The sequence below is a fragment of the Populus nigra genome, chromosome 10 (genome assembly GCF_951802175.1).
Source record: "Populus nigra chromosome 10, ddPopNigr1.1, whole genome shotgun sequence".
Lineage (NCBI taxonomy): Eukaryota > Viridiplantae > Streptophyta > Magnoliopsida > Malpighiales > Salicaceae > Populus > Populus nigra.
In genome coordinates this window covers 10,168,761-10,195,695 of record NC_084861.1, presented here as the reverse complement: position 1 = coordinate 10,195,695, position 26,935 = coordinate 10,168,761, and the positions used below count along the sequence as shown (strand labels likewise).

The 26,935-nt window shown below is 37.1% G+C and overlaps 3 protein-coding genes and 1 long non-coding RNA gene across 13 annotated transcripts in view; 3 read left to right on the top strand and 1 right to left on the bottom strand.

Annotated features, from left to right (window-relative positions):
* The window catches only part of LOC133705980 (uncharacterized), a 34,621-nt gene extending 19,954 nt beyond the window's left edge, over positions 1 to 14,667 (top strand). For 2 of the 9 annotated variants that reach the window (XM_062131463.1, XM_062131456.1), the window contains 26 exons: positions 24 to 342; positions 557 to 715; positions 820 to 983; positions 1,082 to 1,262; positions 1,367 to 1,636; positions 1,739 to 1,945; positions 2,035 to 2,082; positions 3,392 to 3,449; positions 3,934 to 4,064; positions 4,161 to 4,676; positions 4,754 to 5,572; positions 5,706 to 5,782; positions 6,836 to 7,253; positions 7,359 to 7,442; positions 8,232 to 8,387; positions 8,468 to 8,652; positions 8,956 to 9,492; positions 10,381 to 10,558; positions 10,643 to 10,785; positions 10,862 to 10,988; positions 11,479 to 11,700; positions 12,346 to 12,702; positions 13,104 to 13,262; positions 13,366 to 13,653; positions 13,875 to 14,147; positions 14,306 to 14,667. In XM_062131463.1, coding sequence (XP_061987447.1) covers positions 24 to 342; positions 557 to 715; positions 820 to 983; positions 1,082 to 1,262; positions 1,367 to 1,636; positions 1,739 to 1,945; positions 2,035 to 2,082; positions 3,392 to 3,449; positions 3,934 to 4,064; positions 4,161 to 4,676; positions 4,754 to 5,572; positions 5,706 to 5,782; positions 6,836 to 7,253; positions 7,359 to 7,442; positions 8,232 to 8,387; positions 8,468 to 8,652; positions 8,956 to 9,492; positions 10,381 to 10,558; positions 10,643 to 10,785; positions 10,862 to 10,988; positions 11,479 to 11,700; positions 12,346 to 12,702; positions 13,104 to 13,262; positions 13,366 to 13,653; positions 13,875 to 14,030 — 5,959 coding nt within the window. In that variant the 3' untranslated portion in view covers positions 14,031 to 14,147; positions 14,306 to 14,667. Of the gene's footprint in view, positions 1 to 23; positions 343 to 556; positions 716 to 819; positions 984 to 1,081; positions 1,263 to 1,366; positions 1,637 to 1,738; positions 1,946 to 2,034; positions 2,083 to 3,391; positions 3,450 to 3,933; positions 4,065 to 4,160; positions 4,677 to 4,753; positions 5,573 to 5,705; positions 5,783 to 6,835; positions 7,254 to 7,358; positions 7,443 to 8,231; positions 8,388 to 8,467; positions 8,653 to 8,955; positions 9,493 to 10,380; positions 10,559 to 10,642; positions 10,786 to 10,861; positions 10,989 to 11,478; positions 11,701 to 12,345; positions 12,703 to 13,103; positions 13,263 to 13,365; positions 13,654 to 13,874; positions 14,148 to 14,293 lie in introns of all 9 variants that reach the window. The other 7 variants (XM_062131466.1, XM_062131465.1, XM_062131458.1 and 4 more) reach the window with 6 other exon arrangements.
* Positions 14,668 to 16,202: 1,535 nt separating this feature from the next.
* Positions 16,203 to 18,720, top strand: LOC133704192 (probable protein phosphatase 2C 13). 2 transcript variants are annotated; one of them, XM_062128968.1, is made up of 3 exons: positions 16,204 to 16,459; positions 16,557 to 16,649; positions 17,377 to 18,720. In XM_062128968.1, the coding sequence occupies exons 2-3, from the start codon at positions 16,590 to 16,592 to the stop codon at positions 18,400 to 18,402; spliced, it is 1,086 nt and encodes a 361-aa protein (XP_061984952.1). In that variant the 5' UTR covers positions 16,204 to 16,459; positions 16,557 to 16,589; the 3' UTR covers positions 18,403 to 18,720. The 2 variants fall into 2 exon arrangements, with proteins under 2 accessions (XP_061984951.1, XP_061984952.1); XM_062128967.1 differs by having other exon boundaries at positions 16,203 to 16,649.
* A 1,455-nt stretch (positions 18,721 to 20,175) lies between these two features.
* LOC133704519 (dihydrolipoyl dehydrogenase 1, mitochondrial) lies at positions 20,176 to 22,885 on the top strand. The gene is made up of 2 exons (XM_062129364.1): positions 20,176 to 20,532; positions 21,506 to 22,885. The coding sequence occupies exons 1-2, from the start codon at positions 20,248 to 20,250 to the stop codon at positions 22,754 to 22,756; spliced, it is 1,536 nt and encodes a 511-aa protein (XP_061985348.1). The 5' UTR covers positions 20,176 to 20,247; the 3' UTR covers positions 22,757 to 22,885.
* An 807-nt stretch (positions 22,886 to 23,692) lies between these two features.
* LOC133704520 (uncharacterized) lies at positions 23,693 to 25,202 on the bottom strand. The gene is made up of 2 exons (XR_009844078.1): positions 24,907 to 25,202; positions 23,693 to 24,108 (listed from the first exon to the last, which is right to left on the bottom strand). It is a non-coding gene; the product is annotated as an uncharacterized LOC133704520 (long non-coding RNA).
* Positions 25,203 to 26,935: the final 1,733 nt, after the last annotated feature.

The following is a 26,935-nucleotide window of genomic DNA, read 5'->3' as shown; positions in this document are numbered from 1 at the left end:
GAACTACCTTTTCTTTCTTCCAGCTCAGAACCTCCTGCCCTGGGCATAATATTCAAGATTGGCGATCCTGAAATCTCCTCAAAGCCTGTCCAGTTCACTAAAGTGGCCAATATTGTTGGGAAAGGATTTGATGAAGTCTTCTTCTGGTATCCAATTGCTCCTCCTGGTTATGCTTCACTAGGATGTGTTGTCACCAGAACAGATGAAGCACCACTCTTGAATTCATTTTGTTGCCCGAGGTTGGATATTGTGAACCAAGCTAATATTATTGAGGTGCCTATTTCAAGATATCCAAGCACAAAAGCATCTCAGTGCTGGAGCATTTGGAAAATCGAAAATCAGGTTAACTTGAAAGCAAAAATGACCTACTTGTCTAAATTTCTCATTTTCATGTGTGGATGTGGAGATCTTGGTGTTTTTCAACAAATTTTATGTCAAAATTTTGTGCTTAAAATTTCAGAATCCGTAGTCTTTCCAACTTATCGTTTTGATCCTTTTTAAACCTTTTCTAGTGTGAAGGAAATTATAATGTTTATCATTTCCCGTGTTTTTGTAGGCATGCACTTTCCTTGCCCGTATGGATCTTAAAAAGCCATCGAGCCGGTTGGCATTCACAATCGCTGATTCTGTGAAGCCAAAATCACGGGAAAATGTAACTGCTGATATCAAGCTAGGATGCTTCTCCATTACTGTTTTAGACAGCCTATGTGGAATGGTACATGAATTCTTCAAAATAAATTATGCTAGACATTGCTCTAAAGAATTTGTTTTTTTTTTTTTCATTTTAGTCTATTCTTATGATAAGTTTGGAATTTCCAGATGACACCTCTATTTGATGTTACCATAACCAATATCAAGCTTGCAACACATGGTCGTCTAGAGGCAATGAATGCTGTTCTAATTTCCTCTATTGCTGCTTCAACCTTCAATGCTCAGTTAGAAGCATGGGAGCCACTGGTGGAGCCATTTGATGGAATATTCAAGTAATCTTTTTATAGCTATTATTATCATGTAGTTTTGATTCACACTTGTTTTAGCTGATCTTGCCCTTCCTTTGATATTATCCCATTCTACTTTCAAGGTTGGAAACATATGATAACAATGTACATCCACCATCAAGAATTGCAAAGAAAGTACGGGTCGCTGCAACCAGTATCATGAACATAAATGTCAGTGCAGCAAATCTTGAAACTTTTATAGGGACCATGCTCTCTTGGAGAAAACAGTTAGAACTTGATCAGAAAGCAGTGAAGCTAATTGAGGTGCAAATGTTTTTCTTCTTTGATGTTTTTGTAGTGTCACGAGTTGATCATATTTTGATGCACAAACATATGCTTTCTAGATGGTATTAACTTGCTTTTTTCAGGAAGCTGGCTGTCATCTTAAACATGAAGAGGACCAAACTTTTTCTGCCTTGGATGAAGATGATTTTCAGACTGTAATAATCGAAAATAAACTAGGGTGTGATCTTTATCTGAAACAAATTGAGGACAATACAGATGCAGTCAGTCAACTACACAATGATGACTGTACTTTTGTGTGGATCCCACCTCCAACATTTTCAGACAATCTAAAGGTTGTGGATAGATCTAGGGAAGCACGCTGCTATGTTGCCATTCAAATACTTGAAGCCAAGGTTACAGTTGCTGAAATTTTTTTAGTTCATTCTACACTTTATGGTTGTATATTTTTATTACTGTTTTGGGGAAGTAAAGATGAGCCTTCCTACTTCTTGCAGGGTTTGCCCATTGTTGATGATGGTAACAGTCACAAATTCTTCTGTGCTGTGCGCCTTGTTGTTGATAGTCAGGCAACAGACCAGCAAAAGCTCTTTCCTCAGAGTGTGAGGACAAAATGTGTGAAGCCTTTGCTTCCAAGAGAACATGAAATCAGTAGTGCCACTGCAAAGTGGAATGAACTTTTCATATTTGAAATTCCTCGAAAGGTATATCATGGTTTGATTTGTTCATTCCATGCTTTTCAAATCTGTTCTTAAAGTCTGAAACACATGTTGCTATTGATCTGCCATTGTAGATGACTAACAGCCACCAGTTTGGGAATGGTGCAGAAAATAGTCATTTTGTAAGGTTTAGATTTATATGTTCTGAGCATCCATGGATTGTTTCTTCTATTTACTTAATGCTACAATTAGTGACAATCTTGGGATGAATTTTGGGCCCTAATACCTCAGCCTTGTTTTGTTTGTTGGTAAAGCAGCCGATTCCCACCCAACCCCCCATCCCTGCATGCAGTATCAGAGTTGAGTTATATCCTTTACTTTGGGACACCTTCTTTATAGGTGAATTAAATCAAGGGTTCTATCACAATTTAGGGTGTGTACGGTATGTGTGTAAGGGGTTAAATATTACAAGGGAAACTATTAATTTTGTTAGGTGCCAAATTTGTAGAAGGGAAATTCTTAAGGAGTTAAAAAACTATCCCCCAATCAGTGCAAAATGTAGAGTAAATTTATCCTTCATAAGGGAGGAGTGAAAGGTTCTTTTTCGGTTGGGTGGGGGAGGGGATTTGTCTTGCCTTTTTTCTCTTCCTTAAATTTATATCCCATCTTTTCTGTCTTTAACCTTGCAATTTCTCTCTTTCCTCAAATTCATAATTCACCCATTTTTAAAAGGGTACCAAACACAACCTTAGCTCTGCTTTTCTCACTCCTAATTATAAATGATTGCATTTTCCTTGAATCACTCTTTTTCACAGTGGCAGTTTTTTAGCATATTTATGATTATTGTTTGGAGCATTTGTGCTGATAGTTGAATTTTGTCAACCATTCTCACTTCATGATGTATTGTTGTTACTTAGAATAGAATGTCAAGGTGAAACAATTATAGATCTATCAACTTTCTTTTTTTCTTCTCTCATTTTTTGGCAATGTCGCAGTTTTGGCCCTTCATAGATTTGGGCTTGGTGAAATTCAAATAAATTTGTGATGAATAACTTTTACTTTTATTTGTGTCTGTTGAAAATTTACATGTGTGTGGGTCCAAGGCATTTGTATTTGTAAAGCTCATTTAGATTTGATACTGAAGGTGCATAAGCATTTGTATACTGACCAATACTCATCGAAGCACGGTCAAGTTTCTATAAGCTACACCCATCCTTCTTTTCCTTTGTGATAATATCAACCGGGGAGCGAGCTTTATTTATTCTTTGCTTGTTAATATTTCTTTTCTTTCTTTCTTTTTGGGTAGGGTTATCCAACATTATTCTTATCATGGATGTCAAACATTTATTTCCATTGCATCTCAAACCTTTTTTTTCTGTTACTACTATTCATGTACGTTATCGATGTTTCCCTTTTTCTTTGTATTTTTTCTGTTTTGAACTTTTCAACAGCTATGGAAGTTATTTTATGGAATTGTTTTGGTGAATGTAGCAGGGAGTGGCTAAGTTAGAAGTGGAGGTGACAAATCTTGCAGCAAAAGCTGGAAAGGGTATGTTTTGATGGCAGATTAACCTCTTAACTAGAGCTTTCTCCCCATAAGTTTATTATGCATGAAAGAATCTGATTCTTGTTTTGTGCTCATTGCTTGGGCTGCTGATTCGATTGCTCTGTTTATTTTGAAATAAAGGATAAGGCACTTGGAAAATTTTAACTTTCAGTTACTGGATGATCAATCCCATGGTTGTTTTCTCTGATTCATTTATCCTCTTAATCATTTGTCTCCTTAGACTCTTTCAGTGTACAGTGTTTTAATATGCCTTTGCTGTTTGTAGATTTGTTCTTTGTAATCCTGTATTTCTAGACATGTTTAATAATTGTGATGTTGTCCATACCAAGTGAATTATCTCTATTCTAGAATTCTTTGTGCAGTAAGCTACAGCGGTCAAGATTTCATTTCCTTCTGTCTTGTTTTATGCTTTTTGTCAAATGAAATTTTTGGTCAGCAGAAATGATTATGAACACTTATGATGCAGGTGAAGTTGTAGGTGCCCTCTCCCTTCCTGTTGGACAAGGAGCAGTCATGTTGAAGAAGGTGGCTTCTGCAAGAATGCTAAATCAACCACATGAATTTCAGAATGTTATGTCATGCCCATTAAGAAGAAGGGTGAGCTATGCTTATTCATAATTCTGTGTTTGGTACAGTTACATGTATACCTTCTATGTTGGTGGTTATTCTGTTTTCTTTTTGTCATTCTTTCAGGCTCCACATGATGATGTTGAACAAATGCTTGAAAGGGGTCATCTGTTAGTTTCTACTACATATTTTGAGAGGAATCTGGCAGCAAACTTTCAGAGAGATAAAGAAACTGAGCTATCTCGTAATAGAGATGTCGGTTTTTGGATCAGGCTTAACCCGGAAGGTGCATGGGAGAGTGTTCGGTCGTTACTTCCACTGTCTGTGGTACCCAAATTACTACATGATGAATTTCTTGCCATGGAGGTTGTCATAAAAAATGGCAAGAAACATGTAATTTTTAGGGGTCTTGCAATCGTAGTAAATGATTCTGATGTTAAATTGGATATTTCTATTTGCCATGTGTCTTTGGTTCATGGCCGTGATCCATCTCTAGGAACAAGTAAATTGAACATTGTGATAGAAGAGATATTCGAGAATCAAAGTTATCACCCAATTTCTGGTTGGGGTAACAAGTTGCCTGGTTTTCGAAGTACTGGCCCAGGGCGATGGAGCACCAGGGACTTCTCGTGTTCATCAAAGGTGTGTATGTTTGTTGAGTAACCATTTAATTTTGCCTATACAGTGTGCATGCTCATCCTTCGTTCTTTATTTTGAAGGATTTTTTTGAACCTCACCTTCCAACTGGATGGCAATGGACATCTACATGGATTATTGATAAATCTGTACCTGTTGATGATGATGGTTGGACATATGGTCCTGACTTCCATACATTGAAGTGGCCTCCAGCTTCAAAGTCATATAAATCTGCTCATAATGTCGTGCGCCGAAGGCGTTGGATTCGCAGGAGGCAACAATTAACTGGGGAAGGATCAAATAGCGTGAACAGTGATTTTATTTCCATAAATCCTGGATCATCATCTGTTTTACCATGGAGGAGCATATCCAAAAATTCTGATCTGTGTTTACTAGTACGTCCTTGTGCTGATCATTCTCAGCCTGAATATGTATGGGGCCAAGCAGTTGCTTTCGTTTCTGACTACATGTTTGAGAAGGATCAACCTTTCAGTGATCAAGGCTTGCTTGCAAGACAAAATACTTCAAAGCAGCAAAGAAAAATGCCAAATGCTTTTATGCTGAATCAGCTGGAGAAGAAGGATGTTCTTTTCCATTGTCGCCCAAGTAGTGGAAGTGCAGAATTTTGGCTCAGTGTGGGTGCTGATGCTTCAATCCTCCACACTGAATTAAATTCTCCTGTTTATGATTGGAGAATATCTATTAACTCCCCATTGAAGCTGGAAAACCAACTTCCTTGTGCAGCAGAATTTAAAGTTTGGGAAAAGGGAAAAGAAGGGAGTTGCATTGAGCGGCAACATGGTATAATCTCTTCACGCCAGAGCATACATGTATATTCAGCTGATATCCGTAAATCTGTCTATCTTACATTGCTTCTCCAGGGTGGTTGGGTTCTTGAAAAGGTATGTATCTGTCCACATAAGTGCACTCTTTGCATCTGAAACTCAGTTAAAAAAATATGTTGTTTAACCTTGTATTCTTTAGATTAAAAATTCTGTTATGTGAGATGTTTACAGTTCATATTCTTATTGGCAGGATCCTGCCCTCGTGCTGGATCTTGGTTCCAGTGGCCAAATCTCATCATTCTGGATGGTCCACCAACAAAGTAAAAGGTTTGTGATGTATTGCATTTGACTTGGTTTTTGTTTATAGTCATGCAGATTGGGTGGATGCAGTGTTGAAACGTTGTGCTGCATTTTATTTATAACCACTTGATCCATACATATTCAAGTTCCTATCATGCAATCCATACACTGTCAAGTTCTTATCATATAACAATTTTTTCTTTCACCGTTGGAAAAAGAATGCATGATTGAAAGTGTTGATATATTGTGCTAGATTTTATTTATAACCACTTCATTCATCCATTGTCGAGCTCCTATCATGTAACAAATTTTTGCTTTCACTGTGGGAAAAAGAATGCATGATTGAAATTAGTCTACTCTGATTAGTTTGAGTCAACGGTTCTACCTTTTGTTCTTTATTTGTTCTCTTCCAATCATTTCTAATTTTTAGACTGGTATATTAGTATATACTGGACTGTAATTTTGTAAAGTTATTTTGTTACCTTTTTTTCAATCAAGGTTCCATTCAAAAAAGGAGAACAGAAGAAAAAGATTCCTTGCACGTTTCTTTAGATTAAGTGACTATTTAAGGTCAACATGCATTTCATTTCTTAAAATATAGGATTCTATTAGAACAGTGTGTTAGATATGAAGCCTACATAACCAATTATTTCAAAGCTGCAATTGAACAAGTGTTCATGAATCTGGCCTTATTTATGTAACCACATGACATGTTGTTTGGAAACAAGGCAGGGTTGAACTGATCAATTTGTTGATGGGTTTGGGAATATCTTACATTCTGATGCTTTAACATTACTTTTAACACTTGTTATTGGTACATCCTTCTGGTGCAATCAGAACCTGTTATCCTGCCTTCCTCTCTTTATTTTGAAGAGCACATAAAATAATACTCCTATGAATTAGTAGAGAAACAAAAACTACCTTTCAATGTTGTCAGTTTTGTTTTTTGATGAATTGATGATATTTCCATGTTGTGCCTTGGCATGTTGTACTATAGCTTACAGAATATGGCTCTTCAATTATCATGATATTTTTGGCTTTTTCGATATTTCACATTTTCTATAATTGTTGTCGGTGCAGGAGACTGCGTGTGAGCATTGAACGAGACATGGGAGGAACCACTTCAGCTCCTAAAACAATTAGGTTATTTGTACCATATTGGATCGTAAATGATTCATCTCTACCATTATCATATCGAGTGGTAGAGATTGAGCCATTAGAGACAGTTAAGACTGTGAAAGCTGCCTTTAAAAATCCCACAAACTCCATGGAAAGGAGATTTGGCACAAAGAGAAATGTTCAAGTACTTGAAGTGATTGAGGATACCAGCCCGATACCGAGCATGCTTTCTCCTCAAGACACTGCTGGTCGGAGTGGGATTATGTTGTTTCCATCTCAAAAAGATGCATACCTGTCTCCACGTTTGGGCCTTGCAGTAGCTATCCATCATTCTGAGATCTATAGTCCTGGGATTTCTTTTCTCGAGCTGGAAAAGAAGGTGATTTAGGTCGACAGTTAAATTAACTTTATGATCAAGGATTCCTATTCATCTTCTGCTGCTTCAAATTTTTCTTAGTTTGTGATGCTATGTAGTCTCTTTCAGGAAAGGGTTGGCATAAAGGCATTTGGTTCTGATGGATCTTACTTCAAGCTTTCAGCATTACTGAAGACCTCAGACAGAACAAAGGTTGTCCTAGATTATGGCATTTGTTTTTTTAGCACTCAAAGATACATGTCATGCTTTTCGGTGTTAGTTGGCTTCTTTGAAAACAAGTCCATAAATTTGGAAAGTATTTTAGTATTAAGTAAAACCATGCCATCATTTATTTCTATTAAGATAGCCATGTTACAGTACATCCAGATCGCATTTCAGATTTAGATCATGAAATCTTTTGATAAGTTGATACAACATTATTGAGGGAACCTAGGTTCTACCTGTTGTTGTTCCCCAACATGCTAGGCCCCTTCATTTGTTTTGTTGTTTCCACATTGGATTGTTGTGCTTATACCCAGCACAGTTGCCAATGACATCCAGTGTTGGATTCAGATGTGTATTGGTATTGCCCGGGGGAGCATGCGTGACAGCAACTTTCCATCTATCTCTTAGAAGCAATCTTTTCCTGTACTCGAATTAGCAAATTTTTACTTGCAATCTAGGACCAAATATGAGCACCTGCTTGGTTTGATAAATGACCTTCCAATCTAGTCCTGCCTGGTTTGATAAATTACCTTCCAACATGGTCTGTAGCCTCCAGCTTTAGATGATCTGATAATCCTCAGAGGTAAATAAATAACTCACGCAAGTAAAGTTCTGATTGCATCTTCAAGGTTAAAAACCTGAGAACTACATAATGACAGCAAAAAAAGTGAAAATTTGCATTATCTTCAGGAACAAGAAGTTATGATAAACTGTTAATGTTTTCAGAAACGATGATTCAATTTTTAGTTAACAGCTCGTAATTGGGATGATACTCAGGTTCTTCATATTCAGCCACACACCTTGTTCATCAATAGGCTGGGTTTCAGTCTCTGCCTGCAGCAATGCGGTTCCCAGCTGGTGGAATGGATTCACCCCGCTGATGCTCCAAAACCCTTTGGATGGCACTCTTCTGCTGATGTTGAGCTGTTGAAGGTTTGTACAAAATAAAATATTGCTCTTCACTGGTAATGCAGATGTATAAAGTAATAAATCCTTGGATTTTTGTATTTCAGTTGCGAGTGGATGGATACAAATGGAGCACTCCATTTAGTATTTGTAATGAAGGAATGATGCGAATATCCTTGGAGAAAGATTCGGGAGATGATCAAATGCAGCTGAGGGTACAAGTAAGAAGTGGCACAAAGATATCACAATATGAAGTTATTTTCCGCCCAAATTCTTTGTCCAGTCCTTACAGGTTATTATATATACTCACATATTTCTCTTATCCAGCTTTTCCTGTCTGTTCTTGTTATTTTGAGGTTCTATAGCCTTGTAGAGTCCATGCAATTACTTGGATAATATAATTATTTGGAATGCCTTGGATTAGTTTGTTCTGGCAGAACTTTCCGAACAACTTTGCCTACTGATATGAAAATATGGAAAATTAGTGTTTTTGGTTATTAAAAGTGGTTTTTCTTTTAATATGGTTTGCCAAGAGTTATAATTCGTCAAGTTATAAAGATTTTTAATCATGTTAACAATCAAGTTCTTGTAACAGGATTGAAAATCATTCGTTCTTTTTACCCATTCGCTTTCGGCAAGCGGATGGTCCCAGTGAATCATGGAAGCTTCTTCTTCCAAATGCAGCTGCTTCTTTCTTATGGGAAGACTTTGGTAGACCAAGATTATTGGAACTTTTAGTTGATGGAACAGATTCATCAAAATCATTGAAATACAATATCGATGAGATTCTTGATCACCAGCCCAATCATGCAGAGGGTCAGCCTGTTAGACCATTACGGGTTACTGTTCTAAAAGAAGACAAAATGAATATTGTTAGGATCAGTGACTGGATGCCAGAAAATGAACTTCCAATTACTGGTAGAAGAGTCCAACCGCCATTATCACAACTTTGTGGAAATGACTCTCTACAACAGCAGTTGCCATCGTCCACAGGTTGTGAATTTCATGTTGTTCTTGAGCTTGCTGAGCTTGGAATATCTGTTATTGACCACACACCTGAGGAGATTTTATATCTTTCTGTCCAGAATCTTCTTTTAGCATATTCTACTGGTTTGGGGTCTGGGTTTAGTAGGTAAGACAGTCTTTGAATTGATTTTTTATTCTGTAGTCAGGTTGCCATTTTCAATGTAGTCTTACAAAGTAAAGCATCACGGGTTAACAAGAGCTTATATTCTTGTTTCAAGAAATTCTGAATGCATGCTTGGTTGTTTAGTTAACACTTCTCTCCCAAAGAATTTTCATTAGCATACATACCTAGTAGCAAAGTTATGAAATAGTGGTTGAGACATCAAAATGACTAAACTATTAGTCTGATTGTTGCCAGTAACTCTTTAGTTGTGCTCCCCTAAAGTACTGGTGGCATTTAATTGTTGATTCTTATTGTTGAATACACAATGGTTTTAGAGGTTCCTTTGTGATGTTCATGGACGTCCAAATGACTCCAGGTTTAGAGTGCCCTGAAGTGCATCTGTACTTGTTATGCAATTTTGTCGCATAATCTTTGACTAAAGGTTTTATTGCTTCTAGGATTGTGTAGATTATAAAGCTTGAACAGGGTATAACTATTTATATCCAAAAGCTCCAAGTGGATGCCTAGCTTAGTGATTTTTTGATGACATCATTGAAGTTTCTGAGAAATTTTTCCCTGTATACTTTCTTTATCATTAGTATTAGGAGTGTGTAGATTATGTACTTATTTTTCAACAATTAGAATTGAAAAGTTATGCTTTGGCATTATTAACATTTCTCAGAAATTTTTCCTGTGTATAGTTTCTGGTCACTAGCATTAGGAGTTTGTAGATTGTGTACTTATTTGTCAACAATTGGAATTGGAAAGTTGAAAGCATAGTTTATTCTTCTGGTGGTTTTAACATTTGTAAATATTTCTTGGCCAAATTAATTTCCAACTGATGGAGGGTAATGATTAAAATACCAACTGCTGTATTGTTTACTCTTATAGGTTGAATCTAAGAGTGCATGGAATACAAGTGGATAACCAGTTACCATTAACTCCAATGCCAGTTCTCTTCAGACCTCAGAAAGTTGGGGAGGATAGAGACTATGTATTGAAGTTTTCCATGACAATGCAATCAAATGGATCTTTAGATTTATGTCTCTATCCCTATATTGGTTTCTCTGTGAGTCTGCTTGACCTTAATTGTGTTAACTTTCACATTATTCTTTGTAGATATAGATAATGATTCACTCGCTGCTTTTAACAGGGACCTGAAAGTTCTGCTTTCATAATAAACATCCATGAACCTATCATTTGGCGCCTTCATGAGATGATCCAGCAGGTCAACCTCAGTAGGTTATATGATACAAAAACAACTGCTGTGTCGGTTGATCCAATTATTCATATTGGGTATGCAAAAACCTGTCTTGAAACTTAGCTTTTGCACAGACCAAACTTAATTTATCTAATATTCTTGCAAATACAGTGTTCTCAACATCTCAGAAGTTCGTTTCAAAGTTTCAATGGCCATGTCACCTAGTCAAAGGCCAAGAGGAGTACTCGGGTTCTGGTTATCCTTGATGACTGCTTTGGGCAACACTGAAAATATGCCTGTAAGTGATTCAATTGTTCCTCTATTTCTAAGTTCTGAGATCTTCTTTTAATGTTGACTGTTGAAGTCCCTGAATTTTGAATGCTGAATTAGTTTCATACTCGAGGTACTAGCATGTATGACTAGTACCTCGAGTACTGATCCAAGATTAGAATGCTGAATTAGTTTCAATGATCCAAATCTTGTTTCAAAATTCATAGCACAATTATTGATAGTTCAATCCATTTGTGCTTTACTGCTCTTGCTAAAATGGGCTCAGTTTTTTTGTGGTGGATTATTGTTGTGCCACTGCCTCGAATATATGGCACTGTGCCTGTCCATTAAGCTTAGCACTTGTGTTTGGAATATCCATCAAGGTGCTACTTTGTTCTGCTATCCATTCATGTCAATTTTTTGTTCTCAACATGAAAAATTAATTCTGTTTTGCATGCCTTTTTGCAGATTATTATGACTGAAATGCTGAATATGACTTGCTTTTTTGTGTTGATCAGGTGAGATTAAATCAAAGATTTAATGAGAATATGTGCATGAGACAGAGTACTATGATAGGTATTGCTGTCTCAAACATAAAAAAGGATCTACTTCGCCAACCTCTTCAACTGCTCTCTGGTGTTGATATATTGGGCAATGCAAGCAGTGCACTTGGACATATGAGTAAAGGTGTAGCTGCCTTATCGATGGATAAAAAATTCATCCAAAGTCGACAGAGACAGGTCTGCTATAAAATTTTGATTTCTCTTCTCTTGATTGTTCCGTTTGAGTTAAGAGGCATTTCCCTAGATCAAGAACATAATAAGGTTAATTATTAACACCATATTCTGAATGATTGGCACCATCTATGTTGTTTTTTCATGGATGAAGCGTCCATTTACTGGTCCATCTGATATGAATTTGAGTAGGAATCCCAAGCAATGTACAATATACATGGAAGAAACGGGCCATGTGAATCATGGTGTATATGGAGTTATTCTTCTTATTCCTTCATATTGCTTTTAGCATAACATAAAGTAATCAGGCTTCTCCAGCAAGTCTGCCATGGCACCTGCAAAGGAAGCTTCTGGGTTTTTTTTTATATCACTGATCTTCATTTATTTATTTTCTCATTAGATGGAGTGTGGTAAAGCATAGGGGTGGAGTGGATGGAGCATAGGGGTGAATTTTAAGAAAAAATTTATGCCCCCCTATCCTTGAGGCAGGGTGGGTGCCAGTGTATCAAAATTTGGCTGAGACTGAAGGCTTTCTCATACCCATCCTGATACTGTTCCTGTTTGCATGTTTTTGCTTTGTCCCGGCTGATATATCCTTGTACTATCTTTTAATTAAATTCTGGAATTTTGAAATTTACATTTGTCTTCCAGGAGAACAAAGGTGTAGAGGCTCTTGGTGATGTCATTAGGGAGGGAGGCGGAGCACTAGCAAAAGGCCTCTTTAGAGGAGTTACCGGTATTCTAACAAAGCCTCTTGAAGGTGCAAAAAATTCAGGTGTTGAGGGTTTTGTTCAGGGAGTTGGAAAAGGAATAATAGGTGCAGCTGCTCAGCCAGTCAGTGGGGTTTTGGATCTTTTGTCCAAAACCACGGAAGGGGCCAATGCTATGAGAATGAAGATAACATCAGCTATAACCTCAGAGGAACAACTGCTCCGCCAGAGGTTGCCTCGTGTTATCAGTGCTGATAATTTGCTTCGACCTTATAATGAGTACAAATCCCAAGGGCAGGTAGCCTTGCTTGTGTAATTTACAGATCATAGTTTGTCTTTTCTGGTCTTTTAATGGGTTGTCGTGATTCTGTTGGCCTAGGAATTTGACAAATTCTTTCATGGAGAACTGTAATTGTTTCCTTCATGTGCCCCTCTCTGCCCACAAATGCTACTCCTATCTTAAAGACATTCTCATCAGCTAGATATACAAACATTGACCAGACATCATATTGAGATCATATTTTGACTCTTATCCTGATATCTTCTTAAAACGCTTTACTTTAAAAAAAAAAAAAAAACTTTGGGTGCTTTTTTAACTGTTATTGTTCATAGATTTTTATAACGTTCTTTTCTTTTATTACATGTCATGTAAATATTACCACTACTCTGAATCCTTTCGCACATTTTTTCTTCCTGAAGGTTATATTGCAGCTGGCAGAGTCGGGTTCATTTTTTGGCCAGGTTGATCTATTTAAAGTGCGTGGGAAGTTTGCCTTATCAGATGCTTATGAAGATCACTTTATGCTCCCTAAAGGAAAGATCATTGTGGTAACACATCGAAGAGTCATGTTGCTGCAAGTAAGCTTCCTTGACAAGGAACATAAGTTGTTGTATTTCATTTCTTGTCCATTAATCATCATGGGCTTGCCTTGAGTGTGAAGCTTTATAATGTTATTTTCAGCAACCATCCAACATTTTAGCTCAGAGGAAGTTCAGCCCAGCAAGGGATCCATGTTCAGTATTGTGGGGTGTTTTATGGGTTGACTTGGTGACCATGGAATTGACGCATGGGAAGAAGGACCAACCAAAAGCTCCACCTTCACGACTCACTCTTTATTTACGGAGTAGATCAACAGAGTCAAAAGAACAATTTCGTGTGATAAAATGCAGCCGTGAGACAGATCAGGCCCTGAAGGTCTACTCTTCGATAGAGAGAGCAGTTAACACTTATGGACGCAACCTATCAAATGTTAGTTTCCAGTCCTACATCTTATTCCATTCTTGTGTGCTCAAGCTAGCCAAACTAGGAGTCTGATTTACAAGTAGAGATGCAACATCTGGCTAGTGCTTACAAGTTATAGTGAACTAGTAGCCCAGCATAACGCATCTCTAAGCATGAGATGTCAGCATTTTGGCTCAACTGTTGCAGGATTTTGTCTATTTTTAATGACTCCTCCCTTTGTTGTTCAGGAAATGCTCAAAAATCAAGTGACAAAACCATATGCACCGAGTGCAGATGTCTCCAGACTTGAAGGAATTTCAAAGGAAGGGGATTGTATCTGGTCGCCCCAACAGATGCCTGAGTCAGTTACTCAGAGTTCAACATTTGGCAACAGCTCCAATTGATTTTGGGAAAACTGCTCAATGGAGAATGTGGTTAATATTTTGCTGAAGTCGGGTCATACAACTTCTATGCTTTTGAATGTTAAAGATTTTAGGCCACATGCCTGTGCTGTTCAGAAGGTATAACGTTGGAATTGCATTATCTTTTTTAAGCTTCCAAGCGTTTTATAAATCAAGTAAAAAAACTACCTGACTAATTGCTTATGCATATTATTGGGAGGCAAAACCTGAATTTCTGCAATTGTGAATGCTGCTCATGTGATTAGATGCATATTCAGGTATGGACTAGGGAAGATGTTCTTAATGGAGGTTTTAGCATCCGCTATTTAAAGAAGCAACTGCAGAGACTATTGGAACAGGGTTGCTTGTCAGAAGTGCAATTTTACTTTGATACAAGGGGAATCACTATGGAGAGCACATCTTCATGTTTGGTAATTGAAGCTGTACAGAATACCTTCCACAACTTGATGTGGTTGCTAGAATGTACATGTTTTTTTTAACTCCCATACATATTTCTTCTGTGTTCTTTGTACATAGAATTTTTGCAGAAGGGGCAGTCATCTGGGCTGGCCACCGGAAAATTGGTCTCACTTGGAGACCCAAGTTTGTGTGTAAATAGAAAGCGATACACCTCCTGTCATCTCCGGTGCTTTTTTTTTTTTGACTGGGGAAGTTGCATTAGTGTTAAATCGAATACCTCTGGTGAATATTCGAGTGCAAAATAAGAATATAAAGGTCATTCACCAAACCACACCATGCTCTCCGCATAAAGAACCAGGCAATGCAATTTGCTCTTTGATCTGCTTGTCCCGAATTTCCTGGAAACAAATTTGTAATTGTCAAAGACACGGGAGAAAAGAAAAGGATTAGAATTTCAAATAGCGAACAATTTTCTTTAGTTTGGTTTTGTATGATAATTTATCCAAAGAAATTCTGTGGTTTGCAAACAAAATGCGAGAACATGAATATTTATTAAGATATATGATACTTGATATTTTATTATATTTCAAAAAAAAAGGGTGGGAGCGTATGTTTTCTTCATGGTGTTCTTGCTCGATAGTTATTAAATTTAATTCAAGAGTTGATTAAATTTAATCCAAGAGTTGATTCGGTTAAAAAATTGAGTTTTGAGTTATATTGATTGATTTGGGTTAATTTAGAAATTTTGTTAAAAAAATTTGAAGTTTTAAAAAATATTTTATTTTACACATTAAAAAAATATTTTTTTATTGTTATATATATATATATATATATATATATAAAAGGTTTTAAATTTTACGTTGAAAAAATAAAATATTTTTTTAGTATTTATATAATGAATTTTTTAAAAAAATTAATAATAAACAACTAAAAATTATATATATAAAAATATCTAACTAAGAAAAAAAATACATTTAAAAAAAAAACCTGCTGCAAGTCTTATGAAGTCCAGAAGTACCATCTACTCATCACAACCACACCAATTCCAAGATCCCACAACTTTGTCATTTACAATAATAGAAGAGATAATTGCTAATATTTGTAAGGAATAATTTACTATTTTGATTAATCTCAGTATTGAATTTAATTTTCGTGATGAAAGTGATCCGAGTTTATTTGTTTTAAAAATATTTTTTAAAAAATTATTATTATTATTATTTATGTTTTAAATTTAAAATCAGGATAACTCATGAGATAATGACCTCAAAAAATATAACCTTGCGACCTCACAAGAATATATGCAAGAAGTAACACGTTTTCTTGAGAAGGTTTAAGAAAAAGCACGTGTTTATACACACACACACACTCTCAATTGGTCAAGGTTTAGACAAACAATAATAATAGAAAGCCTTTATGCTCGAGGATTAGGATAAGATCCATTGTCTTCCCTTACGGATTAGACTTTTAGGTTCATTATTAATGCCAGAATTGCAAGAAGCATAATAAGGGTTTTTCACACGTTGAAAGCTCCAGAGTCTCTGGGTAATCACATGCTTGAAGAGGAAGTTTGCATCTCAGCAAAACCTTTTCCTTTAAAATGCGGGAAATGTTCACCGTAACGAAGGAATCCATCCAGTTATTCTGTTTAAGCCTCCGCGTACACAAACAAAACAAAAAATTAAAAAAAGTAAAAAAAAAGTAAAAAAAAAAAAAACTTCATAAAAGGACAGGGGAATCGTCCGTACTCTACTCAAACAATTTCGCGTGTGTATCTCGAGTTTCGTGCCCGTCTCAGTCTCTTCAAAGTCATGACCTCCACGTGTCGGTTACCCAACCCCCGAGCCCCAGATAAATTCAACAAAACCCATTTCCGAATCCACTCCGATTTCACCCCGAAAGCAAACAAGCAAGACAGACACCATTAGAAAAATTCTTTGATCCTGAAATTCAATTCAATTCCATTAAAAAACAAAACCCTATATCTCGTACCTTTTGAAAAGCTGAGAAAGAAGGTGAGTTTATGTTAGAAAAGCGACTGAGAAAATCTTTGTGAGTAGTAAAAAAATGAAGGAAACAACCGAGATAATGTGCAATGTTATTGATGTGCAGTATCAACTTTGCCTGGCTAAAGATCAGCAGAACATGGCTCCTTCAACTCCGGTTTTTGATTCGATTTCCACAGAAGTCTCGCGTTTTGAGACGGTACGTTCTTTAATTCTCAAGATTTATTATCAGTTTCTTTATTTTTTGCTTGAAGTTACTTTCTTTTTGTGGGTTTCAAGATTTTTCTTTTATTAGTTAATAGCAGCTTGTGATTCCCTTTTAAGGAAGAATCTAAATTGGGCGTTTGTTTTTTAACTTCTTTTTTTTTTTTGGGTTTCTCGAGATAATTGGACTGCCAATTTTTATTGATTCCTCGTGTGTTCTGGTGGAATTTCGGTCCCCAACTGAAAATTTACTGTTGTTTGTGTTTAGGAGGCAATTTGTTCGGTCCTGAATGGTGTCATAAGGCGATTGATTAGTCAAGGATTACAAGTTAGATACTTGCCTTTTACTTTATGGTTAAGGATAATAGGATTAGCTTTATTTCTTTTTGGTATAATTTGTGGGTTTTCAGCTATAAATCATGGGTTTTCCCTTGATTTATCAGATGTTGAATCCTAGCTCATGAAGTCAAAAGGGTTGTACAATTTAATATGCGGGGCTTAATGAAAACAGTGTTAGGGAGTTGGAATTTGCCTTGAAATCTCTACATCCTATTGTGCTTTATGTGTTAGTGAGTCATTTTGGGATTTGTTATCATCTTTTTTTCACATGCTTTCTTGTCCATAGTGCAGTTTATTTATTTTAAACGCTGTATCATTGTATGTTCTGCTTTTCAATTGATTTCTCCGAACATGTACTTACCTCTTTATCTCTTGCATTGTAGTTCGTGGAGTCTTCTGCTGCCAAGCTATTTCCTCGCATCCGTTCTGGTAGCTATGCAGATATTGGAACAAGGCCGTCTATGGATGATGAACACGTTAGGATTGATGATCTATCTGCCCATCTGGGTTCTTATTTCAAGTGTCCGAGCTCTTTTTATGCAGTTTTTGATGGTCATGGAGGGCCTGATGCAGCTGCTTATGTCAAGAGGAATGCTGTGAGGTTGTTTTTTGAAGATGTTCACTTGCCACAAACATCTGATGTTGATGATGTCTTCCTAAGAGCACTGTTAAATTCCCATAGGGAAGCGTTTTTACAGGCTGACTCTGCATTGGCTGATAAAAGCATTGTTAGCAGTTCATGTGGAACAACAGCGTTGACTGCCCTAGTTCTTGGAAGGCATTTAGTGGTTGCAAATGCTGGTGACTGTCGAGCTGTTCTCTGTAGGAAAGGGGTAGCCGTTGATGTGTCTCAAGATCACAAGCCTTCTTATTTGCCAGAACGCAGACGGGTTGAGGAGTTGGGTGGTCGTGTTGAAGGTGAATATCTTATTGGTCCTTCTTATTTGCCAGAATGCAGACGGGTTGAGGAGTTGGGTGGTCGTGTTGAAGGTGAACATCTTAATGGTCTTTCTGTTACTCGAGCCCTTGGAGATTGGGATTTTAAGCTTCCAGTTGGCTCCACATCACCTCTCACTGCTGAGCCAGAGGTTCAACAGTTTATGTTAACAGAGGCTGATGAATTCTTGATTATTGGTTGTGATGGTATCTGGGACGTTATGTCAAGCCAGCATGCTGTCAGCCTTGTCCGTCGTGGGCTTAGGCGGCATGATGACCCAGAACTTAGTGCCAGAGAACTAGTCATGGAAGCATCACGCCTCCATTCAGCTGATAATCTCACTGCTGTTGTTGTCTGCTTCACTTCACCTAATCCTGTTGAGTCACGCGAACCTCAGAGCCGAAGGTTGAGGTGCTTCTGTCTCTCTGAGGAGGCTCGGAGCAGGCTGAAGAGCTTGTTTGAAGGCAATTGAATGTGCATACAAATTATTTCACGTTATTTACTGATGTTTGGTATGGTAAAGGATTTTCATCTGCTGTGACTGTTTCGGATGTTTTAGAAAAACAGCCAGCGGTTTTGTAGGGTAGAGGAGCGGGCGGGGTTAGGGTAATACATCAAGTGAAATGCTGGTCTTTGTTGTTTACTGACAGTAGTGCAAGGTTATTTTGGTTTCATTGGGTTCCGCTCAATGCGATGGTCTGTTGTCTTTTTTCTTTGTTTTCTCTTGTACACATCATCTCTGTTTACGTGTCCATGGGGATAATGAAATGAGACTTCAACTTATGCGTCATGTGCCTCTTGAATGCAATCCTAGTTACAAGTCTAATTCTTGAGAATGTGAGCGATATTTAATAAAAGAAATTGTTTTAGAAGTAAGAACTATAGGAACCTTATTTACTTATGGATTTTTTATTTGTTTTCACTCGTCGGGAGGGCTTTGATAATCACGCGCAACCCCTTTTGAGAATTTGCCTCTCCTATTTTGTCCCAAAGCCAAAGGATATTTTTCATTTTCGCCATCCTTGTTGGTTTCCAGCATCCGAACCTCGTTCACAAAATCGATCAAATGGTTTCACGACAAATTTCGTTCGAGCTGGCTTTAGTAGTGGCACACAAAGGCCTCATCATCTTAGCAGGAATTGTTGTCTAAGCTCGCTACCCACCAGGCAAATATAAGAAAAGGGTAGTGCTAGGATTTCTAAGGCCACCATTTTCTAGAATTTCAATAAACAAAATCTACATTGATATTTTGTACTTGGCAGAGACAAGACCGTTTGATTTGTTATCTTCCTAACCCACCTAAGGAAAAGCTCATCTTGATCAATAGATCTCAACCGTTCCAAACCGTTGAATATACACCATCTCCAGGGGCAACACCCCCATTAGAAAACACTGTACATTTGGTAGGCATCAAAATCAAACCGGACTTCCGATTTTTTATGAATAGGAAATTAAGTACCTAAACTTTATATATTAGCCGATGGTTCGTGTTCAATGTTAAATCAAGGGCAGGCCTCACTTCAATCAAAGAATAGAAATGCCAACGTCTGCCATTACATCATAACCATAACAGTAAAGGAAAGAACAGCTCAGCCAGTTATAAAATAAGATACACTTGATTTCTACCCTAAGAAGAGTAAAAAGTAAAAAGCAAAAACCTTTTTTATAATATTCTATCATACCTCACCAGCTGTTAGATTACATATGATTTGTAGTTTTTTCTCCGTAGGGTATTGTTTATTTTAGTTTCAATTATCGTCCCACTTTCAAATTTAATAGATCATGAAGAACTTGCTAATGTTTATGAATATATATAACTTGCTAATGTTTATGAATATATATAGATGGTTTGTGTGAGACTCAATTGGAGATTGGAGATAAATTTAGCATTAGTAATTTAAAATAATAGTTCGAATATGTCTTGATTTTTTTTTGTGGTCCTTAAATAAATTTCTTACTCTATAGGGTTTCTCAATTGAGTTCTTCAACCACTTCTATTTTTTTCTTAATATTTTATAAAGTTCCAGATAAATAATGTCATTTTATAGTGTATTTTTATTTTCTCCCTAAAAATCTTGAAGATTTTAGACAAAAAGCTTAATTGAAAATATAAATCCTTTGAAGCTTAATTGAGACCAAAAAAAATCTTTGAGGATACCATTGAAATTATAGTTATGGTTTGGGGACCAATTTGAAATTTGTCGAAATATTCTAGCCTCCTTCGAGTTGTCAAAAGCCGCAGTCCCAAGGAGACCAAAAATAAAAAACTCGAATAGCATAGACAAAGAGCGACACCGATTCTACCAGATAATCAAAAATGGCGATGGCAAGTATTGCAAGGAGAAAGGCATGCTTTTTAACAAGAAACTTATCAAATTCTTCAAGTGCTGATGCTTTCAAGTTTTCTTATTCCCTCACTAAATTCTCTCGTGGGTTTGCTACCTCGGGATCTGAAGAGAACGATGTAGTTGTCATCGGCGGTGGACCAGGTGGCTATGTGGCTGCTATTAAAGCTGCCCAGTTGGGTCTCAAAACTACTTGTATTGAAAAACGTGGTACTCTTGGTGGCACTTGTCTTAATGTCGGCTGTATCCCTTCAAAGGTAATTCCCTTTTGTTTTGGTTTCTCTTTTTGATCTGTTTCTGTGTTAAAGTTGTTGGGTTGTGTTTGTTTATGTGAGATTTTATATTTTGTTTGCTTTCAGATCTGTTGGTATTGTTTGTTACCTGAATTTGATTGATGGGTTTTCCGTCGGAAATGGGATTTTCTGATTGCTTTTTTGATAGAGATTTCTTGTTATGTATTTTACTGTTTATCGAATTTTCGAACAAATTATGCTTTGGCTATTGGAGAGGTTTTTGACTGTTTAATGGAAGGAATAAAAACAGTAGAAGATTTTGTTTGTTATTGGATTCAACATTTTGATCTCCATCTGTGAAAGTTCATTTTGCAGTGTATAGAAGGCCCAAAGTATCCTGCAATTAATCCCTGTTAGGCAGTGGATTTAGGTTGGGAACTCTGATGAAACCGAATTTCCTAAAAATTCGGAAATTTTTCTTTGTTTTTTTACTTAAATTTTTTTTTTATGTTTTCAAATAATTTTGATGTACTAGTATCAAATATAATTTTTAAAAAATAAAAAAATATATTTTGATACGTTTTCGGGCATAAAACATTTTGAACCGCAACCGCTACCACACTCCCAAACACCTCTTTAGACTATCCAAATAGAACTTTTAAGTTGTCTGATTAGTTCTACTGATTGTATGTTTTGCATCTGTGGTTGACATGGTGATTTGTTTTGTAACCAGCTTGTGTATATTAGTTCGTCTAAAATGTTCTGGAATTCTACATATTATGAATTGTGTATTTGTGCCTTTGAAGTTAACAACCAGAAGTATTACTCCTGGATTGTCAACTCATTTATGTATTCTTTGTATTTAGTTATTTAACCTATCTTTTGTAGCTTTATTGTTCTTTCTTATAGCCAAACTCCTTGACAAGCATTGGGGAAAAATGTTTGCACGCGTAACATATTTCACATTTGGAATTTATCCAACCCTTCTTTTTTTCAGGCACTTCTTCACTCATCACACATGTTCCATGAAGCCCAACATTCATTTGCTAGCCATGGAGTGAAGTTCTCTTCTGTTGAGGTTGATTTACCTGCCATGATGGCCCAAAAAGACAAAGCTGTGTCTACCCTTACTCGAGGTATTGAAGGTTTATTCAAGAAGAACAAAGTCACCTATGTCAAAGGATATGGCAAGTTCATCTCCCCATCTGAGGTGTCAGTGGACACTATTGATGGTGCAAACACTGTTGTGAAAGGCAAGAATATCATAATTGCCACAGGTTCTGATGTAAAGTCTCTGCCTGGGATTACCATCGATGAAGAGAAAATCGTATCTTCTACTGGTGCTTTGGCTTTGAAAAAGATTCCAAAGAAACTTGTGGTCATTGGGGCAGGCTATATTGGACTTGAGATGGGCTCAGTGTGGCGCCGACTTGGTTCAGAAGTCACCGTCGTTGAGTTTGCTCCGGATATTGTCCCAAGCATGGATGGGGAAGTTCGCAAGCAATTTCAACGCATGCTTGAGAAGCAGAAGATGAAATTCATGCTCAAAACTAAGGTTGTAGGAGTTGATACTTCTGGAGATGGTGTGAAGTTGACACTTGAACCAGCATCTGGCGGTGACCAGACAACTCTTGAAGCTGATGTGGTTCTTGTCTCTGCTGGTAGGACTCCATTCACTGCTGGGCTTGGGCTGGACAAGATTGGTGTGGAAACTGACAAGGTTGGACGGATTCCTGTCAATGAAAGGTTTGCAACAAATGTTTCTGGTGTCTATGCTATTGGGGATGTGATTCCTGGCCCAATGTTAGCCCACAAGGCAGAAGAGGATGGAGTTGCTTGTGTGGAATTCATAGCAGGCAAGCACGGCCACGTAGACTATGATAAGGTCCCTGGAGTTGTATATACACATCCTGAGGTTGCATCTGTTGGTAAGACTGAAGAGCAGGTCAAGGCACTTGGTGTTGAGTACTGTGTTGGGAAGTTCCCTCTCTTGGCAAATAGTCGCGCCAAGGCAATTGACGATGCTGAAGGGCTAGTCAAGATAATTGCTGAGAAAGAGACAGACAAAATATTGGGAGTCCATATCATGGCACCTAATGCTGGAGAGCTCATTCACGAGGCCGCGCTGGCTCTTACTTATGATGCTTCTAGTGAGGACATAGCTCGTGTATGCCACGCTCATCCAACAATGAGTGAGGCATTGAAGGAAGCTGCCATGGCCACTCATGACAAGCCCATTCACATCTAAAAGGATTGATTATTACCTTTTTCATTTTTGCTGAAAGACCTTGCGAATGGCTTGGTAAAACTGCCTTCTGCTTTGCTCATCCTTTATTTGATAAGGTTTGAATAGAAATTTACTGTTCATTTCCTTGCATCTACATGAGAATAACTAAACACGGTCAACATTCGTGATGAGATGAGTGCATGCATTTTGAGTCAATGGCCATTACTAATGAGACCTTGTGTTCTCATGAATTGTCATTGCAGTTGTTTTTTTTGTTGTTCAAAAAATTGGCTTTGCAGCTGTTGGTATGTTGGGATCCTACCCAAATGATAGAATATGTAATTCATTTTAGTCGTGGAGCCGTTGGTTTTTTTTGTTTTTGTTAGTTTCTGTCACAAGTGAGCTGTGAAATGATCCATACTTATCTTCCGCCCAGTCACAAATGCGGGCCATCAATTACCTTTCGAAAAGTTAAGAATTAGCCTTTTGATTTGTGTGTTCCATAGTATCTAAATCGTCTTACCTAATGCTCAGAAGTCGGAATGTTCTCTGATCATTTTCCTTCCCCTAGAGATGTATAGAAGATATCTAAGAGGGCATATTGCGCCATGCAAGGACTAAGGTCACAAGTTCCTTCTCTTGAGCCTTCTCATGAATGGTTGCATGCCTCCATTACCGGCAATTTAAAACATCCAATTTTCAAACGGAAATGAGTTCATATGCTTGCGTGATTATCTCTAGATGGAGTCGAGAGTTGATATAATTTCACGGGCACGAGTAAGAGAACCAGTGAGCGGACGCTGCAACAAAGATCCCCTAGGAGCTCAGAGCAATACTATTGCCAAGAAGAGAAGTATATCGAACTGAAAAGACTATTTATTAGCCCTGCGAGGGAAATGGAGGTGCTGTATTGGATTTACTACAAGCCCTCTAATCCTCATGCCTCCGCAAAGGAAATGTAACGGGAGGTGGAACATGTATTGCATGATGAAAAGAGACAAAAAAATGGAAGGGCATGGAGAGATTTCATCCATCATGTTTACATCGGTAGCTGTTCTAAGCTCCCGGCAACCACAGACCAGAAAAACCATCTGCTAAAATTGGAAAGAGGACAAACATTGCTGCAGATAAGACATTTCTCTCCACATCTCCTCTTCACGAAGTAACCAAAGATTTCACAGGAAGTTCCTTGACCACTTAAAATACACCAATCCATCACTCTGCTCATCGAACAGAAATCCTTGACCGCACAACAAAAACAAGCCATCCCTTCTGCTGTAAGCAAAATCATGGGGCCTTCCCCATGTTCACTGCAAGTTCACGATAGTGGAGTTGCTAGGAAGTGTGATTACATCACAAATCCTCTCGCATATCTGTCAAATTTGAAAAAAAAGGAGTCAAATTATACAAAAGGAAAAAACATGTCAATTAAAATCATATACGTAAAGAAAAATAAAAAGAAATACATAAAAACAATGAAAATAAATACATTAATTATTTTCATAATTCTCGTAAAACAAAGAATTAATAATCAATATCAATTAACCAGCAAAAACACTACCCAAATACATCAAATCGTGTTAATAAAATTGCATTAGATATTTAACTTAAAATTCTTGAGAATTAAGGATAAAAGTTCGAGGAAAATGATAAAAAAGAAAATCAATCATAAGATAGATATCTTATGCATTACTTAAGAGGGTTTCATTAGTAAATCTCATAAATATAATTGTTGATATTTTTCGATAAATAAATTATATAATATTAGAATTACTTGTTTTGTTATTCTTTGTTGCAGCTTGCTTTTTTTACTTTTTGAGTTTCTTCATCAATTTAATGCCTTTTAATATATATATATATATGGTTTATTAAAAAAGAAGAAGAAGAGCTAACAACATGGGTGCCAATCAAAGAACTTCCAGAAGTATTTGCGGCCACCTAAGCGTTGATTCAACAACGGAAAAAATATTGATCAGACAAGAAAAATAAATGGCATATATGAATTATGTTTAATTGAATCACTATTCAAGTTGAAAGGAGGCCAATACTGTTGTAACGCTAGAGAATTGACCAGTCAAACAGTAGTTGGTTTAATAACTGGGCTGAAGGTTGCATTATAATCAAGAACAGGACGTTGATGAAAATCTTTAGCCACAAGATGTGTCTTATACCTTGTGATACTGCAATCAGGATTACGTTTGATTCTAAATATCCATTTGTTTCCCACAAGCCTCTGAGATGGATTAGGAGGAACAAGAGTCCAAGTGCCATGTCGAACAAGTGCAGTAAATTCATCAGACATGGCTTGTCTCCAATTAGGATCTTTAATGGCTTGAGACACACATGTGGGCTCAACAGAGGTAATTAGTAACAAGGTAAAGTTTCTTGGGGCGATGTATATTATTCATGGATCGTGTTGTCATTTGGTGTGTTCTTGTTGGAGGCACACTGTGAGACGCCAGTGAAGATGAGGCGCCGCGGGGGGGGGGGGGGGGGGGGGGGTGTGATCAGAGGATGCACGCTGTGGAGAAGAAGCTAAGGAATTATATCTGAACCTTGCGATACTGCCATCAGGATTACGTTTGATTCTAAATATCCATTTGTTTCCCACAAGATTCTGAGATGGATTAGGAAGAACAAGAGTCCAAGTGCCATGTCGAACAAGTGCAGTAAATTCATCAGATATGGCTTGTCTCCAATTAGGATCTTTAATGGCCTCAGACACACATGTGGGCTCAACAGAGGGAGAGACATGGTGCTTGGTAACAAGGTAAAGTTTCTTGGGGCGGTGTTTATTATTCATGGATCGTGCAGTCATTTGGTGTGTTCTTGTTGGAGGCACACTGTGAGACGCAAGTGAAGATGAGGCAGGGGGAGTAGATGAAGAGGAACTAACCTCGGGTGACTGATTGTGATCAGAGGATGCACGCTGTGGAGAAGAGGCTGCATTGGAAGGAATTATATCTGAACCTCGCACTGGATGAACTGGAGGAACAATAGGTACTTCAGTGTTGTGACATGGCATCTGCAAAGTTGGATGATCTGAAGGAGGGGCTGATGTGCTGAAGGGAAAGATTTCTTAAGTAAAGGCTTCGGCTTTCATGTCCCCAATTTTCTTGTTGTGGAGGCTTCTTTTAAATGCTTGTATCTATTCTGTGGTCTGCAAGCCCTCTTGTTTCACGTATGAGGATTTGTTTTAGATAGGCATCCACACTAAAAACCGTTCATTTTCATTTTAGCTGGTATTTGCCTCGCGTTAGCATGCGGCTTCTCTATTTACTCGCAAAACAACATTCCTTTATACTTAGATAACTAAAATTAATTGCATTAAACACCCAATAAATTGTATTGGAACCAATCTTATGTTAAAATTGATTTCAATTATTTAAATAGATCGGTCATAGAGTTCATTTATTTTGCTTAAAATCCTTCAAACACTATATTAGATAAATGATATTGAAATGATTTCATTTCTACTCCCTTCTTAAATTTCCATACAGTCGTCGTTCTTTAGTTCTCGATAGTTCTTTATTTCTTCCCTGTCGCATGTCATATCGGAAGAGTATAGAGTCAGCCATGGAAGCGCATGAATGGTGAGTGTCACACCAAGACAACGACATAAAATGAATAACAGAAAATACCAAAACTGAAATTAATCACAGCAGAAAATGGAAAAACAACAGCATTCATATATTAATTTTACTCAGAAACAATAAAGATAGAAACGAACTAGGATCGATCTCTGTCGAAACCCCATAATATCTCGCACGGGATAATTTAAGTTAGCCCCCATGGCTTTATTTCTTTCTTAGGAATAGCAGCACTCCCTTCGAACCAAGTAACAGAAACACAAGAAAGAACAAGCATTCAGAAGTCCAACGACAACATTTATTGCACACTACATGACTTCTTCCCGTGAAATGGCCCGGCCGGATTTATTACCCCGTGAAAATTTAGTAGAGAAAGTAGTTTATCACAAGACTGTGTGAAAATATAGATAAAGATTTTACGGATGTGATTTTTAAAGATGAGGTTTAATGTTTTTTTTTTAATTTGATATATTTTTTTATACTCTATTTTTAACTTTTATTTTGTTATTTATTTTGTTTAATTTTATTGGATTAGCTCTAAAAAAAATTATTTAACCCCTTATCATTTTTTAATTTATAAATAATTTATCATATTACAAATAATTTTTAA

What these genes read in the sequence shown, in the direction of transcription:
- LOC133704519 (XM_062129364.1), top strand. Translation starts at nt 20,248, where the DNA reads ATGGCGATGGCAAGTATTGCAAGGAGAAAGGCATGCTTTTTAACAAGA. An exon ending in TCGGCTGTATCCCTTCAAAG is followed by an intron (nt 20,533 to 21,505) that starts GTAATTCCCTTT and finishes TCTTTTTTTCAG; the next exon opens with GCACTTCTTCACTCATCACA.
- LOC133704192 (XM_062128967.1), top strand. Translation starts at nt 16,512, where the DNA reads ATGAAGGAAACAACCGAGATAATGTGCAATGTTATTGATGTGCAGTAT. An exon ending in AAGTCTCGCGTTTTGAGACG is followed by an intron (nt 16,650 to 17,376) that starts GTACGTTCTTTA and finishes CTTGCATTGTAG; the next exon opens with TTCGTGGAGTCTTCTGCTGC.